The 15,725-nt window shown below is 40.2% G+C and overlaps 2 protein-coding genes across 5 annotated transcripts in view; both read left to right on the forward strand.

Moving 5' to 3' along the window:
• LOC135428421 (uncharacterized protein DDB_G0283357-like) overlaps positions 1 to 15,725 on the forward strand; it is a 49,014-nt gene that overhangs the window by 3,734 nt on the left and 29,555 nt on the right. For all 4 annotated transcript variants that reach the window (XM_064682391.1, XM_064682392.1, XM_064682394.1 and 1 more), the window contains one exon: positions 14,516 to 14,875. In XM_064682391.1, coding sequence (XP_064538461.1) covers positions 14,516 to 14,875 — 360 coding nt within the window. Of the gene's footprint in view, positions 1 to 14,515; positions 14,876 to 15,725 lie in introns of those variants that run through there.
• On the forward strand, positions 10,528 to 11,869 carry LOC135428492 (uncharacterized). Its single transcript, XM_064682540.1, has one exon. It carries the CDS (start codon positions 10,868 to 10,870, stop codon positions 11,867 to 11,869), a length of 1,002 nt encoding a protein of 333 aa, XP_064538610.1. The 5' UTR covers positions 10,528 to 10,867.

Raw genomic sequence — 15,725 nt, forward strand, 5'->3', positions numbered from 1 at the left:
TATGGCAGGGAGAGTTTCGTACAACCAATTAGCCCATGTGCAAGCCATTAAGTTATACAACTCTCAACGGCGGCTGATTAGGCCACTGACTGCGATAATTACACCGTGCAGTGAGAGAGAGAGAGAGAGAAACAGATTTAATTTGTAATTTGTAATTCATAATTAAGGACTTTGAACAATAATCGAAAATTTTAATCAGTCGCACCTCAAATGTTTTGTAAATGGAGGCCACAATATATATACCATATCATATCATACAGATCTATGCATATATTATCTATCTTATATTATCAAAATTCTATATCTTTAGCAAAGTTTACTATTTGTAACTGTAACATGCTAAACTCTACTGTCATCATCTATTATATAGTATATGACAAGCCATTGTAACATACTATATACCATATATTGTTCCATAACATACCTAACCAACCCATTTAAGTATACTCAAAGAATACTGTACTATATGTCATTCCATACTATGCCAAATATTGTTATAAACCATCTCATACCATACCATATCATATCATATACCATCATATCATACATATCATACGTACATACATATCATACATATCATACATATCATACATGTCATACATGTCATACATGTCATACATGTCATATCATACATATCATACATATCATACATATCATACATATCATACATATCATACATATCATACATATCATACATATCATACATATCATACATATCATACATATCATACATATCATACATATCATACATATCATACATATCATACATGTCATATATATCATACATATCATACATATCATACATATCATATCAAACATATCATACATATCATACATATCATACATATCATACATATCATACATATCATACATATCATACATATCATACATACCACATCATATCATATCATATCATATACCATCATATCATGATAGGGTATATCTTATACAGTACCCTGTAGTCTACCATATAGGTAACTATAATATTTACTGCCATAACCATATCATACCTTGGCTCATACTCATATTATACGGCTGGAGTATGCCCCGGGGCTTGATAAATGAACGGGCAGCTATCCATATCCATGTTTACTGATGTGATCAGAGCGCGGCGCAGTAGAATTCGAAAAGCGCATTAAATCGTATTTTGTTTCGGTGTTGCGCACGCCTTTTGCCTCCTCCTATCCCTCCCCCTCCCCCTCCCCTAACCCACCGCCCACCGTAGCAAACCACCCGCCATTGCTGCTTGCCACTTGCCACAAGCCTCAAGCCGCTCTGCTTGGTCTTAAGCCTGAGTTGGCGATTATTTCTTTAGACACAGACGTGAAATACTTTAATTATTTTTCTTTGCATTTCTGTTTCGTTATTGTTTTTTATTGCTGCTGCTGTTGTTGTTGTTGTTGTTGCAGCTATTTATTGCCACATTTGAACTGGCAACAATGTTGCGGAAATGGCCTAGAAGAAACATCATGCTTACAGAATTTTATTTTTGGCAATTATCAAATAGTAGTTATAATAATAATAATCATAACGGTCTTGAAGAGGGTTTCTCTTACAAACTTTCAAATACAATTCAAAGATAAAAGATTAGCACAAAACATAGCTGGGAGGGAAAAGTTAATAAAAACTATTTTTAATTAAGCTACTTTGAAGCGGAGCTGAAAAATGTGTTCATGGATTATTATTTTATTATGCCCAAATACTTGGGAATAACGGAGCTGATAGCAAGACGAGTCGAGTTTGATTTAAAATGAAAGCTAATATCAAGTCCCCCCCTACCTTTATTTTGGCTAAAACTTGAAACCTGACGAACCATATCGAAGGGAATTCGAAAATATATTAAAGTTTTATTTAAAAAACGTAAAAAATTAGTATGTTAACTTTCGTATTATAATCAAAACTTATCAAAATCAACAGATTTCATCAGAGTTCTAAATTTTGAATAATGCAAGAGATTTGCAGGTAATTGAATAGCTTAAGATTCTTATGAGAAAGATAAAGGGCAAAGTTTTTACTTTTTCTAACGCAATTGAAGCCTCAGGGTAAATCACGTAGAAAACAAATTATCAGCTATGCCCGCTGCTTTTCGTTTCTAGACTGACGCTTATAATTCTCAACAAGTTCAAGCTTTCAAATGGGGAAAAGGTGTTTGCAATACTGGAGTCGATAACAAATTCTGATGATGATAGAGACGGGTGTTTCTTGAAATATCTTTTGGTTTATATACCTGATTTAGTTGTTATGTAAATTTAATATATGATCTCGGTCCAGCCAGCTTTATATTTTAAGTATAAATACTAAAAGCCAACAATTGTCATAAACAATTTAAATTGTTAATCTATTTGTAAGATTGGAACATAGATGTTTCGCTTTAAAGCTTACGACTGTTTTTTTTAAATTGCACTTTGATATATTTTACCAAGGTCTAAAGATCTGGAAATAATATGCTAATAGACAAAGAATTAGAAAGGGGCCGGAAAGGGCTTGTCTTAACAAAAAATAAAATTTGTTTGCGTATTTTCTTTAGCGTTAGGCTCTTCAAATAATGAGCTTTAATATTGGACAGCTGTGCAAATAAAAAACAGAGATTTATGATTTAAATTAGAAGTTGAAGTTTACTGAAAGATACTACTAGACTATCTAACAAACGCGCAAGCAAGAGAGAATTATATATGTATAAGAGAAAGAACTGCTTTATCGACTTTAAAAATCATTCATGTTCAGTTTGTTAGGACGATGTTAGGTCTTGGGTAAAAAGGTAAAAATTTTATAAAATGCTTTAAAGATAGGAGAAAAGCTGGCCTGAGTCCGTCTCTGTAGGACAGAGACAGTTGGGTTGTGCTTAATGAAATCTACCATAAAAATCTAAAAGTATTTATGTTTAAAAAGTGAATTTTATCCGGCGGCTCAAAAGGCGCCACTTTGGCCTTCTTCCACGAGGGAGTTTACGGCGCAGAAGCCGTCCAGGAGGTCACCTAAGGCCGTAATTCTTTTTTCTTTCTTATTCTTAATACTGTTTATTATACAAACCTGGCGATCACAAACGTGATTCTAAGAGCATTATAGAACACACTTGAGTGGCACTTATTAAAATTAAAACCCAAAAAAAGTGAATTTTATTAAATTTTGTGAAAGATCACTTGTCTGTATAGTTGTATAGTTTGCTTTTAATTTAGTGATTGGATTGAAAATATTGGATGCGATTTAATAATATAAGGTGACAGCACAGTAAGCTTACATAATGTTTCGCCTAGGAGAACGCCTCCAGGCGTCGTCACGGATAACGGGGCCGAAAGGGGGTTGATTTCGATAAAGTTGGACTTCGATAAAATTGGATTTCGATAAAGCTGTCTGTCGCAACTCGTGAAGTGTCTCCTCTCTCTTAGTTGAGGGTCCTTAAACGAACTTCGTTTGATTCTCCTGACTACACAGCTTCTCTCGAGGTCTTTCTCGCCATGTGCAGGGTTGAATTTCTGAGGTACTCGTCAGCTCCAGTCATTCGGCGGTTCGATTCGTCTGTGACGCAACACTGTACCTCCAAGTCGAAGAATAGATCTACTTTCTTGAGCAAAGAATAGAGAGAAATGCAAGTGTAAGTAGATAAAGAACAAATGGCCTTTCACTAAGGGCTTCATGACGAGCTCTCAGCTCGCGTTGCACGTTGCACGTTGCACGATGCACTGTAGTCCATTCAACTCGCGTGTTTGTGCAGCAGACATTTGAAAATTGAAAAGCAAATAGAAAGAAAAAACCAAAAAAAAAAAAATAAATAAATCGGGGATTAGGCAAACGCAATAAGACAAGGCAAATGGCAAAAAGTTGCCAATTGGCCAACTGGCCAAATGGGTTTGCCGTCTTTACACATATTTAGTTATTATTTTTCGCATTGCTCGGCGTTAATTAGCGACGCTTTCTGGTCGAAATCTGTGGACGAATCTTAAATGAAATATTTATATAAATAAATATAAAAAGAAAATGAAAAAGAGACCTGCGTTTGCGACGGCCAACAGAAAAAGTGAAATTTCTGGCCGCCTATTGGCTTGCAGCTGCAACTAGTTTTGGCCCGCACCGAATTCGCATTCGCAATCGCATTCGCTTGCATCGCAGGCAAACTGAACCGTACCACGACGCCGCATCCACCACCGAGTCCTCCCCGTGTCCCGCTGGGCCTAGCCCATCCTTTTGCTTTCGTTCGCACCGCTCCAGACGCTGTGGCGCGGGCGATGGCTATTAATGGCTTTAACCGTGGTTAGCAAATCTCTCGGTCAACAACCGGCCCAGGTCTGTTGCTGCTGCTGTTGCATTTGTTGCCGCTGCAACTTTCCACCAATGTCAATTAAGTATTAAGGCAAAGCGTTTACATACGACATTTTTAACTCGCCACTTGACTAGAAATCGCCGCCGATGTTGACGTCGACGGCAACGGCAACGGCAACGTCTTTTGATTTTCATTTTCCATATTAAAACGCAACTTTCAACCGGTTTGCTCATGTTGTTCATGTTGTTGTCGTTGCCGCTGTCATAATTGACCATTTGTTCACTTGATCTTGCTAATCCAAAGCCGAACCACACAAATTTGGCCAGCAACTATTATGGATCTACCTTTTCCAGCATATGCCTACGGTTCTTAAGCTATAAAGTAACTTTGATTTGGACAACGACCTTAGCGAGTTAGCAAAATGTCTTTCCCTAATATTTATTCCAAGAAGAATGCAAACCCCCCAAACAAGTGTGGTAGTTAGAGACCGTTAATGAACCCAGGTTTTGTTTCATCTCAGTTTGATATACTATATATTGTCAAAACTTTATTATATATAACAAATTTATTAGATTAATACAATTCAAAGGCGAAAACTATCTGCAAATGCCCAAAGTTGATTCTTACATCTTTTTCTATACATACAGATGTAAAACATAGAAACATAACGATTACATTTTCACTGTAGGCAATTTTGAGTCAGAAGACTCGAATTACAAAAAAAAACATGTGCAACATATATTACACACATTAACACAAACAAAGAGATCATAAAAAAGTGCAGTGTATTTTTACAGTAGAAGAATTTTATTTATCTTTATATTCATGAAATATTAAATAAGCCTTACTTATAATACTTATTATATAGTTTTAAAAAATGCAATGATGGCGTCGGCGTCCAGAATTTGTATGTGTATAAAAATAGGTAAAATAACTGATCCAACACAAAGTCGCCGCTTAAAAACGGGTTAAATAGGAATAAACCAGAAGTTGTTAATATGGGATGGGCACTTAAATGAATAATGGATATTTAGTTAAAAAGAAAAGTCCCCGACCTATCTTTCAGCAAAGACTGGTTACAAATCGACACCATTTATGGGATTAAAAAGCAAACAGGGATTTAAAACTTTACCCGAATTGGGATATTGGCGAGATTGCAAGCGATTGCCTTGCGAGCATATAAATGAAGAATAAATTAATACAAATAATAAGAATAATAAGAAAAAGACGTCCATTGTCCAAGCAAAAGCTGGATAGAAATGATGCCATTTACGAGTTAATATATTAATTGTACTGGGATTTTGGAAAAATATCAAACGGTTTCCTTGTTGGATAAATAAATTAAGTTTATGTTTAAAATTCAAAAGGAAAAGACTTTGATCCATCTTTCAGCAAAGGCTATATGCAAATGGACACCATTTACGGGATTAAAAAGTAACTAGACTTTGTTAATATAATAATACCGGCAGTGGGATATTGGAAAATTGCAAATGAATTTATTTATAATTAAAAACTGGACAACCTGAAATATTCTCTAAGCAAAAGCTGGATAGAAATGATGCCATTTGCAGATAAATGCCAAACCAGAATTTGTTAAAATACATCTTGTGCTGGGAAATTGACAAAATTGCAAGCGACATCCTTGTTGGTATATAAGAAAAGAGTATATTTATATTTAATTAAAAAGAAAGACCCGATCTATTGACCAAGCAAATGCTGGATAGAAATGATAACAGCTTTCAGCTATGGCCAGATACAAATTGACAACATTAACGATAAGAAGGAGAATTTGTTAATCAATATTACTGGCATTGAGCGTTTTGGCCTACAAAAATATATTTATAACTGAAAAAGAAAAAAGTACACTCATCCATCTTTCAGCATAGGCTGAATACAAACACCATTTACGGGCTTAAAAAAAAACAATTTTTTAAAATATATTTTAATATTTATATTTATATATATAAGAAACCAGGATTTATTAAAATTTACTATGTGTAATGGGATATGGGTGAAATTGCAAGCGATATCCTTGTTGGCGTCCAAATAAATTTTCAAAAATTAATCAAAAAAGGATAAAACGTAAAAGGAGAAAATTAAAATGAATTTGATTCGTCTTTCAGCAGATGCCGGAGACGAATGAGCTAAGCACTTGCCTGCCAGTGCTATTTGTAGTCGCAAGAAAACACGTTATCGATTAGCTTTAGGAGTAATCGAAGTATCGATTGCAAAACGGAAAGCAACTCTACAAGTTTGCAGCAACAAGTTTCTGTTAAATAAAAATGCAAGGCTAAACTGATTTGTATTGGAAATTTACACAACATTAACTGAGAGATTTGTCTGAAAATGTTTGTGGAAGGGCATATTATCCAAATGAGAAACATTGTCCACCTCATTAACCATTGATAGCCTTATGGGACTTCATCTGGAATCTATTCCGCCCATTCAGAACGGGCGATCAATTCCAAGAGGAATTCGGGTTTGGGATGCCGTGCCTCCAAGCCAGACTGGCGTTCGTGTTCGTCTGGCCAATGATTCACTTGGATCCACGCGGATCCGCTCTGATCAGATCAGAGCTTGCGCTTGTTGCAAGCAGCTCTTGCAACTGGCACGGGATGTGGCACCCGTCACATGCAACAAGTACTCGCATTGTTGTTGTTGTTGTGTTTGCGGCAACTTCAGTACGCTTATCTGTGCGCCTTGTGAATTGTGCGCTTCTGCATGACTCCAACGGTGGCAACTGCCTCGTGTGGCAGCTGTTTGTCTTGTTGCCAGTTTGTTTTGCTTATTTGTTTGTCTTCTTCTAGTTGTTATTATTATTGTTGTTGTTGTCGTTGAAGTTGTTAAGAAATTGTTTTGTTTGGCTTGGACTTTCACGGCAGTCACCCGGGGCCTCCGCTGATGAACTGATTGAATAAATAAATGAATGCCCGATGCATGTGCATATGAATGATGAATGCTCGGCCATGTGAGTGGCTTATTTGCCAAGCGGATTGTGTCTGGCTGGGCAAATCATTTGCAAAGCTTTATCGGACTTGCTTATTATGATTATTTTTGAGTTTTATGTATCTGGAATTTACTTGCGAAAGATGGAGATTTTTGTTGTTATTAAATGTTTTAGGCGGAAGCTTCTTGATCGTTGAACTTCCGCTCAGTGGGTCGCTCAGCCAATACTAGGCCGCTAGATCGAGAGTTTAAAGTGTAGACAGTTTCTTTCACTTTTGCTTTCTTTTCCATTCGTGTGCGGAAAGTGAAAATCTATCAGCCTAAAAAACAAAGCGCTGATCGATTCTTAAAGCCCATTTAAATGTGAATGGCCACCTGACGACCATTAATGCGAAGACCTCGAACCAGCAACAGATCTTAACTATAGCTGCCAACACCGTTAGACAGCGCTCAGTGTTAGCGGTGTTCTGATTTTGATAACAAAGCCAACAAGTAAAAGTGTCGTGACCTCACAAACAAGATGCCAAGCTCTTGGCTAGACGCTCAGAGAAGTCGCAACAGGGAGAAAACTACTATGAATCTTGTTCGTAATACATAAATATATTTTTCTATGTATATAAAACAGTTGGTTTTGGACTGACTGGATGATTGATTGATTGACAGGCTGATCAACTGACTGACTGATTAACTGACTGACTGACTGATTGAGTGACTCACTAACTTGCTGACTAACTGATTGATTTACTAATTGAGTGACTTACTTGCTTTCTGATTGATTCACTGATTGAGTGACTTATTAACTGGCCGACTGACTCACTCATTGATTCACTGATTGAATGACATAGTTACTGGCTGATTAACTGATTGACTGACCGATTTTCCGAGTGGCTGCCTGATTAAGTGACTGAATGATTTACTCTCTGATTGAATGATTGACTGAGTGATTGACTGATTAATTGTCTGACTTACTAACTGGCTGATTAACTAACTGACTGTGTGATTATTGACTGACTGAGTGACTTTTTAACTGGCTGATTGACTCACTGATTGACTGATTGAGTGACTTACTGACTGGCTGATAAACTGATTGACTGTTTGATTGACCGAGTGACTTATTAACTTTCTGATCAAGTGACAGATTAACTTACTAGCTGATTCCTGATTCATTAAGACTGACTTGCGTACTGATTGATGTACCGATTGACTGATTGAGTGACTTTTAACTGGCTGTTGGTCCAAACTATGTTTGAACCAAACTATTTTTGAAAATATTATTTCATAAACAAAAACTCTTCAATGTTGGAAAATTCTGTGTAAACGGTTTTTTATATAATTTCACTACAGCTGAAAATTGGGTGAAAAAGTGATGTATTAAGTTGAAAGACAAAAACTTCGGCCGGGCAAAGCCGGAAAACACCTGCTCGTGCATAAATACACATGTATAGAATTATAATTTGTACATATATTTATGTATATTTTGTGGGCAGTAATCAACAAGCGGCAAAACTTGTAGAACTTTTGCATGCTGCTCAACTCAGGCGTGACTTTGATTCCTCAACAGACTTTGCCCAGAAGCAGACCCTCAGTTAGTTAGTCAGTCAGTCAGTTAGTTAGTTAGTTAGTCAGTTAGTCAGTTAGTCAATTCAATGAGCAGGCAGTGCTCAAGTGGGCAGTTGGTGCGTTCCCATTGACTGAGCTGGCTCGGAGTTAGGAGTAGCTATCGCTTGGTCTTGGGCCGATTTCGCGCCTTGCTCATTAACAGCCCTCCCCGCAAATGAAATACTGTTTCCTCTGGCCCCCATTTATGCTGGGGCGTGAGTCATGCTCAAGCAGCGTAAAGAGTTTTCGTGATTTCTGGTTCAATGGCTCCCAACTCTTCCATTGGCCTATAGCTATATAGCTTCGGTGAATGTCACCGCCCGTATTTCGGGCCCTGACGAAACCTGCGCATTGTATCTGTACCATCATCATCCTCTATGTTTTGTATTTTTGTATTTTTTTGACGGTCCTCGACCTTCGCCGAATGTCGCATGTGCTTTGAATAGCTTTAATTACATAATCGCTTGCTCATCTTTTGGTTTGTAATAAAGTCAGAGCTCAAATTGAAATGGAAATGGGAATGGAAATGAAAATGAAAATGTCAAAGATGACATCCATTAGTTGGCCTGACTTTGGGCCAATCCGTTGACACTTGGGGCATGCAATTAAGGTCTGGCCATCTGGGTGCCAAACAAGTTTCAGAGTTGGAGTTGGCCCATAAGCATGTGGCTTAGAAAGGCGGCCAGGCCATAAACATTTGCCCCGTGCATTTATAATGCAAATATCTATAACAATGTCTATTGTAAGAGATCTGTTTTGACTCCGACTGCTCTACCGCATTTCACGCATCTCTATTATCTATATTCAAATTGACTTCAATCGAAGGTTGTCGCTCGCAGAAATCGACCAAAACAATCACAAACATGCTTGTGACATACATTATATATACGTATATAAAACATATGTGTAGGATGTATGCAGAGAAACATAGGATTTCATATATAGTTTTTGACAAGGAAGTTTATTTCAAAAGTCTGCTAACTTATTGATCTACTGTTGAAAATGATAAATATATACAAACATATACATCATATATTCATTATTTTGCTATACAATGTAATACATATGTACAATTTAGCCTATAGAATATGCATTTCATTATTATACATTATTGGATGAGGATCATTCCAATGAGCAGCCGCTGTCAATTAACTGAGAATAGAACTGTGAACTCGCAGTTTTGAATGGGGCATGCAACATAAACAACAGCAGCAACAACTATTTTAATCGGCCCCGGCGGCGGCGGCCCCCAAAGCTGAGCTGCTGCTGTTGTTGTTGTTGTTGTTGTTATTGTTGTTATTATTGTTGACGCGTGCGCAGCGAAGTGAAACATTTGAAATGAGCGCCGCGAGGGCTGCGCAGTCAGTTGGCATTCGGCAGTCGGCAGCGCAGTCGCTGCGACCTGGTGACATGGCAGCAAGCGTGAAAAATAAATAAATAACAATAAAAGCGCACAAAATGCGAGGGGTGTCAGGGGGTTGCGGGGCCTTTGTGTATGTGTCTACCAATGTTGAGCAAACACCAAAAACAAAACAAAAAAAAAACAACAAAATAACAACAGCAGCAGCAACAAAATGTTGCGCTTACATACACTTAATCATAGCAACAGCGTCGACAGCGACGTCGACGTCGGCGACGGCGTCGCAGCTTTGCATAGGGCGCACGCTCAACCCTCGGCCTGGCGGCGCGCACTCGCTGCCTGGGCTTTGGGAATCGGAGTTGCCGTCGCCGTCGCAGTCGGAGTTAGTTTTGGGCTTTTGACCAGCAGCATTTGCGGCGACGGCGTCACGGCGCGCAGACGTCGGACGGCAAAAACGGAAACCGGAAAGCGGCGACGACGGCGAATATTAAAAAGCAATCAGCAAATTGCGACAACAAACAGAACCAACGAATGTTAACCCGATCCCCGCGCCCCGACCCCCAAAAGCGGGTGAAAATATTAACAAGAACGTCAAGCAAAACGAGAACGCGAACTCGAACGCAAACGAAAAGCGAACTTCGAGTCGAACTCCCGCTCCAGTTGCAACTCGAACAGCAAGTACGAGCTCGAGCGCGAGCGCGAACATGCCCAGCCGCGGGGCACTGTCTACGGGTCTGTCGGCGCGACCGGTCATCGTTTGGAACGGCGCTCAGTATACGGCGAGCAGCAGGGAATTGGAGCTGGAGCTGCTGCGACGCGACTACGGCTTGGACGAGCGCATGCTGGAGGCGACGCTGGTGCCGCGCTATAAACGCCACAGGCCTCAAGCCAGCGCCAAGAACGCGCACGTGCGGCACACAAGCTCCGCGGGAGGCGCGGCGACCAACAACGACTCCAAAAGCAGCCCTGCCTCAGACTGGATATTGCGGCAGGGCAATAGCAGCGTGGCCCAAATCAACTTTCATCCCTGGACCGAGCAGGGCGAACGCAAATTCTCGCATTTCGATCTGGTGCCCTGGCGGCGCACGCGCAGCGCCTTGGACTTAAGCTCCGCCGCGGACTACAGCGGACGCAGCAACGACGTCGCCGAGAAGTCGCTGCGCGGCCTCGAGAAGCTCGAGCTGCGCCACAATCGGCGGCGCCTGCAGCGCGCGAGGTCCACGCAACAGGGTCTGCGCCGCCAGGTGCGCGTCCGCCTCATATTCTCCATTGAGCTGCGGCACAAGCGCATGGAGCTGCTGCGCCAGAGCGCGCTGCCCATGCGCGTCTTCGAGCAGCGCTTCGCGCTCAGCGAGAACGAGAGCGCCGCCTACGAGCGCATCCTGCTGGATGCCAATGCTGGCGTCGAGCAGCATGTCGGCTACTTTAGCAGGCGCCACGCTGGCCAGCCGGATGCGGCGCCAGACGACGAACAGCTGGTGGTGGACTTCGCCAGCGAAACGGACGCCGAGGAACTGGAGCCCGAGGCTCAATACGCCACCATAGCGAATGCCCCAGAACGTGATAAGAAAGGCGACACGGCAGAAACGTCAGTTGCAACAGCCACAGATCAAGTCAGCAGAGGATCCCCGGGAGCAGCAAATGCAGCGCCAGTCGCTGAAGTGCCATGCGTCAAGTGTCGCGATGTTGCCATCAAATTAAGGTAAAAGTCAAGCTAATTCCTAAATTGCCTGTGCGCGAGGTCAACCGAGTATCTATCTGCAATTATGAGACGGCAAAATACCCTGCAAAAGTGTTAAGTGTGTGTAACAGACAGTGGAAAAAAGTGTCATGTTGCTGAGAGAAGCTCATCTCTCTTCAATAGTGTTTCCAATTTGGTCACTATTAAGCTTCCAATTTCGTCTTGAATATTCTTCCCAATTTTGTTAACAATAGTCTCCCAAATTGGTCAATCTAAAACTCCCAACACGATCATTCTTAAACTCAAAATTTCTTTTATAATAGTCCTTACAATTTGGTCACTCTAAAAGTCCCATCTGTGGAAGATATAGAATTGCGTAGTCGAACAATGCATAGATTTTTTACATTCTTGCGCGATTTGAACCGGCGATCTGCCGCTTGTTAGTTCAACGTTGAGGTACGTAAGCTAGACAGGCATTGGATATAGCTATGGCAAATCACATATGTACATGTTTTTATGACAGCGTTCTAGTGTAATGGTTTTAGAGAATATGTCTGTACGATTTCTCGTAATCCAATTACAGGGTATCCTGTTAGGTTTGAGTTACTTTAAGCCCAGCAACAGGGTAACCTACTAGGGTTATGTTACTCCAATCCTACTCACTAGGTTTAAGTTAAGTGAAGTCCATTTACAGGGTAGCCTTCAAGGCTTAAGTTACTTCACAGCTAGTTACAGGGTATCCTAATACGTTTAGTTACTCGAAACCAAGTTCTAGGGTATTCCACTAGGTTTCAGTCAATTAAAATCTTATTACAGAAAGGATCCAGTCTTAATTTACTTCAAAAGTAACGCCAGGGTATCCTACTAGGCTTTAGTCATTCAAAACCTATTTACTAGACTTGGGTTTATTTTATTCTAAGCATGTGTATTCTACTAGTCTACAGACCTAATTACAGGGTATCCTGTTTGTTGTCAATTTTCGACTTTAGTATTCATGACATTTTTAAATTATTTAGGTTTTTGTAATTTTATTGTTTTGTTTTCTAACACATTTTCGTACATTTGGCTGACCAAGTGGCCCGGTTCTGTGCGGCCAAATCGCGTTCTCAGCTGTGCACCTGTGCCCGCCCTCTTGTGGCACCTGCTACAAGCGGCTCGTTTCGACAAACTAATTCAAAAGTGTTGACGCAATAAAGCGAAAGAAAGTGGCTGTGGCAGTGGCATTAGTTTAGTTTCTTTCTTCGTTTAGCTGAGACACAGAAATAACAGCAACAAGTTCGGTTTCGTTTTGCGGCTCGTCTCTCGTCTCTGCCTCAGCACCCAATTAATTTATTTGTTGCCTTCTGCTGTTTAGTATGTGAAGAGTCAAGTTTATGACTCTTGCTCGAGTTTTGCTGCCCTCGGTGGCGGAAGTGGCGCCCAATTCCGCTTGGGCTTGCCCAGCGGCAAGTGCTGTTGCAATGACTCAGCGCGCTCGCCCATTGGCCAGAGTCGACCCCGTTAACTCTCGTCCGTCCACAAAGGCGGGCAAATTTGCTAAGCCAAAATTCAATCTTTTTGACAACTTTCGGCTGCAGTTTCATCATGGCTTGCTTTGTTAATCGTGTGAAAAAAACGAGACTCTTGAAAATGTTGCGTGCTTATTGGCATCAAGTTTGTGTCTTAAGTCTTTCGTTTGCCGCTGCAAAGGCTGCTACAAAATTTTCTTTTGTGCTTGTCAAAAGTATGCAATCAATAATAAAGAGTATCTTTCCAGCTCATTATCAACTTTACACCAAGTGGTAAATCGTTGCGATCTATAGAAAATATGATAACGTATATGTATAAAAAAAGTGTATTTTATTTCTTTTAAGTATGTGCCTTTGCAGAGAATTGCCTTATATATAAGTGATATGTTGGCTGAAGTTGGAAAGAAATTTGGAAATCTGTTGTGAATTGATAGCTTGGATTGAAAGGTTTTTCAACTCTTGCAACTGCTGTCTATTTCAATACAATTAAGGCCAGAAACAAAATTGCGACTATTGGGGTATTGAAAACTCCACCCGCAAGTGCGGGAAATTAGGCGGAGAAGTTTGTAAGAAACGCTTTTGTTTACCAACTGATTGGTTTGAAATTTAGTTTCAATGATCTATGTGAAAATTAGTTGCTGGCGTGTTTCAAAAAATTCTGAAAAATGCACCCTTCACGGCGATAAATTGGGCTTAAATATTGGGCGAAAGTTCAAGTTTCGTTTGATTAACTTCACACTTTCTTTCTGCCCAAAATATTTACGAATAAGTGTTTGCTTGAGTGTTTTATGTAAATCCACCTAAAAGGATGGAAATTTGACAGCAGGATATGTGAACTGAAAGGTTTATCGATGTTTCATTGTTTTGTATCGATAGTTATCGATCAATTGTGATTTGGCAGCTCAAGTTAATAAGGAGAAACATAATTAATAATTCATATTTCATAATTTTAAGTAAAAGTAACGTAAATTGATAGAATATACCCAGATTTGTGCATTTACAATCTTTTTTGAAGGTTACTCAGCTTGAAATGGAAGCCATTTTTCTAATACGGTTCAAGGAGTTAGCAGCAAATTTAAAGCAAAATATACCAAAGACTTAAATAAATAAATTGACTATAGTTGTTGTTTGTCAGATTATTAATTTGATTTACTCTCTTGCAGAACGATCAACGACTATGCGCTAAGCTCGAATCAGCAGCTGAAGCACAACAACTACCACAACAGCCACAGCAATAGCAGCAAATACAACAACATCAAGCTAAACAAGCTGCACAACAACAGCCACAACAACAACAGGAGCAACCACAACCACAACCACAATCTGAACAGAATGCATGCCCATCAGCTGGACTCATATCTGGGTGGCATGCCCATCGGCATGAACATGCCCAGCCCAATGCATCCGGGGACAATTTCTGGCAACGAAAGGCCCAACGGAGGCGCATTAGCATTACATTATGCGGCGGCCAGGGGCTGCCTGGACTGTGTTCAGCTGCTTGTGGCCGCATCTGTAGACATTTGGTAAGTCTCTCTCTCTCTCTCTCTCTGAGCCGCAAATGGCCAATTTCTGTTAACTGGGCGAAGAATTAAAAGCAAAAGTCGCACAGCGAATCCGATTGCGACTTCGTGTGACCGTTGAATGGGGTGAAAGCTTTGTTCTTTATCGCTTAAGAAGCAACTGGGGCTGCTTGGCGATTGCGGCAGCGGTTGGGTAAGGGGGCGGCTGCTACGGAAAAGTCGGCCACACCGTCGAACGGTGCTTATTTAAATGATTGCGACAAGTGTTGACGCCAAAACGGAATCGGAGCTATCGCAATGCCAACTTCTCTCCCCACTTAGCTGGCTGCTGTCGGCAATGTCGTGATTTGCGGCCGACTAATGCAATTTTATGGCATTCACTTGCCCCATTTCATTAGCGTATTGCCAACTGTTATCATTTCCCCCCCCCTCTCTCTTTCTCTCTCTCTCTCTCTCTATCTCTCACTCTCTATCAGTCTTGCTTGGCTACTAAGTAGCATCAAATTGAACACTCAAATGAAGCTAACTTCGTTTATATTCTATTAGCCTTACTAATAAGCCAATTATTCGAAACAACTTACTCTTTGCTGACATTTTTATTTTCTTTTTTATAATAATAATTATAATATAAATAATTATTGATACTAACAAGCGCATGTTCGTTAAAACCAGCCTTGTGTGTCTGTTTGTTGAATATATTCTCAAAATCTGGAAAACCTAAAAGTTAATCTATAAAAATCTTTGCTTCAAGCATCTTTTTACATGCGTCCTTCCAAGGCAGTTTCTATAGATCGGCAGCGATTATTACCCGGCCTTGCTCGCGCCGCCCGTTAGAAATTTAAATAAATATATA

This window comes from Drosophila montana, unplaced genomic scaffold (assembly GCF_035044405.1).
Source record: "Drosophila montana isolate Dmon_TW-CO22-7 unplaced genomic scaffold, ASM3504440v1 contig_2481_1, whole genome shotgun sequence".
NCBI classification, from domain to species: domain Eukaryota; kingdom Metazoa; phylum Arthropoda; class Insecta; order Diptera; family Drosophilidae; genus Drosophila; species Drosophila montana.

Excerpts from the sequence above, each read along its gene's own strand:
- LOC135428492 (XM_064682540.1), top strand. The coding sequence starts at position 10,868 with ATGCCCAGCCGCGGGGCACTGTCTACGGGTCTGTCGGCGCGACCGGTC.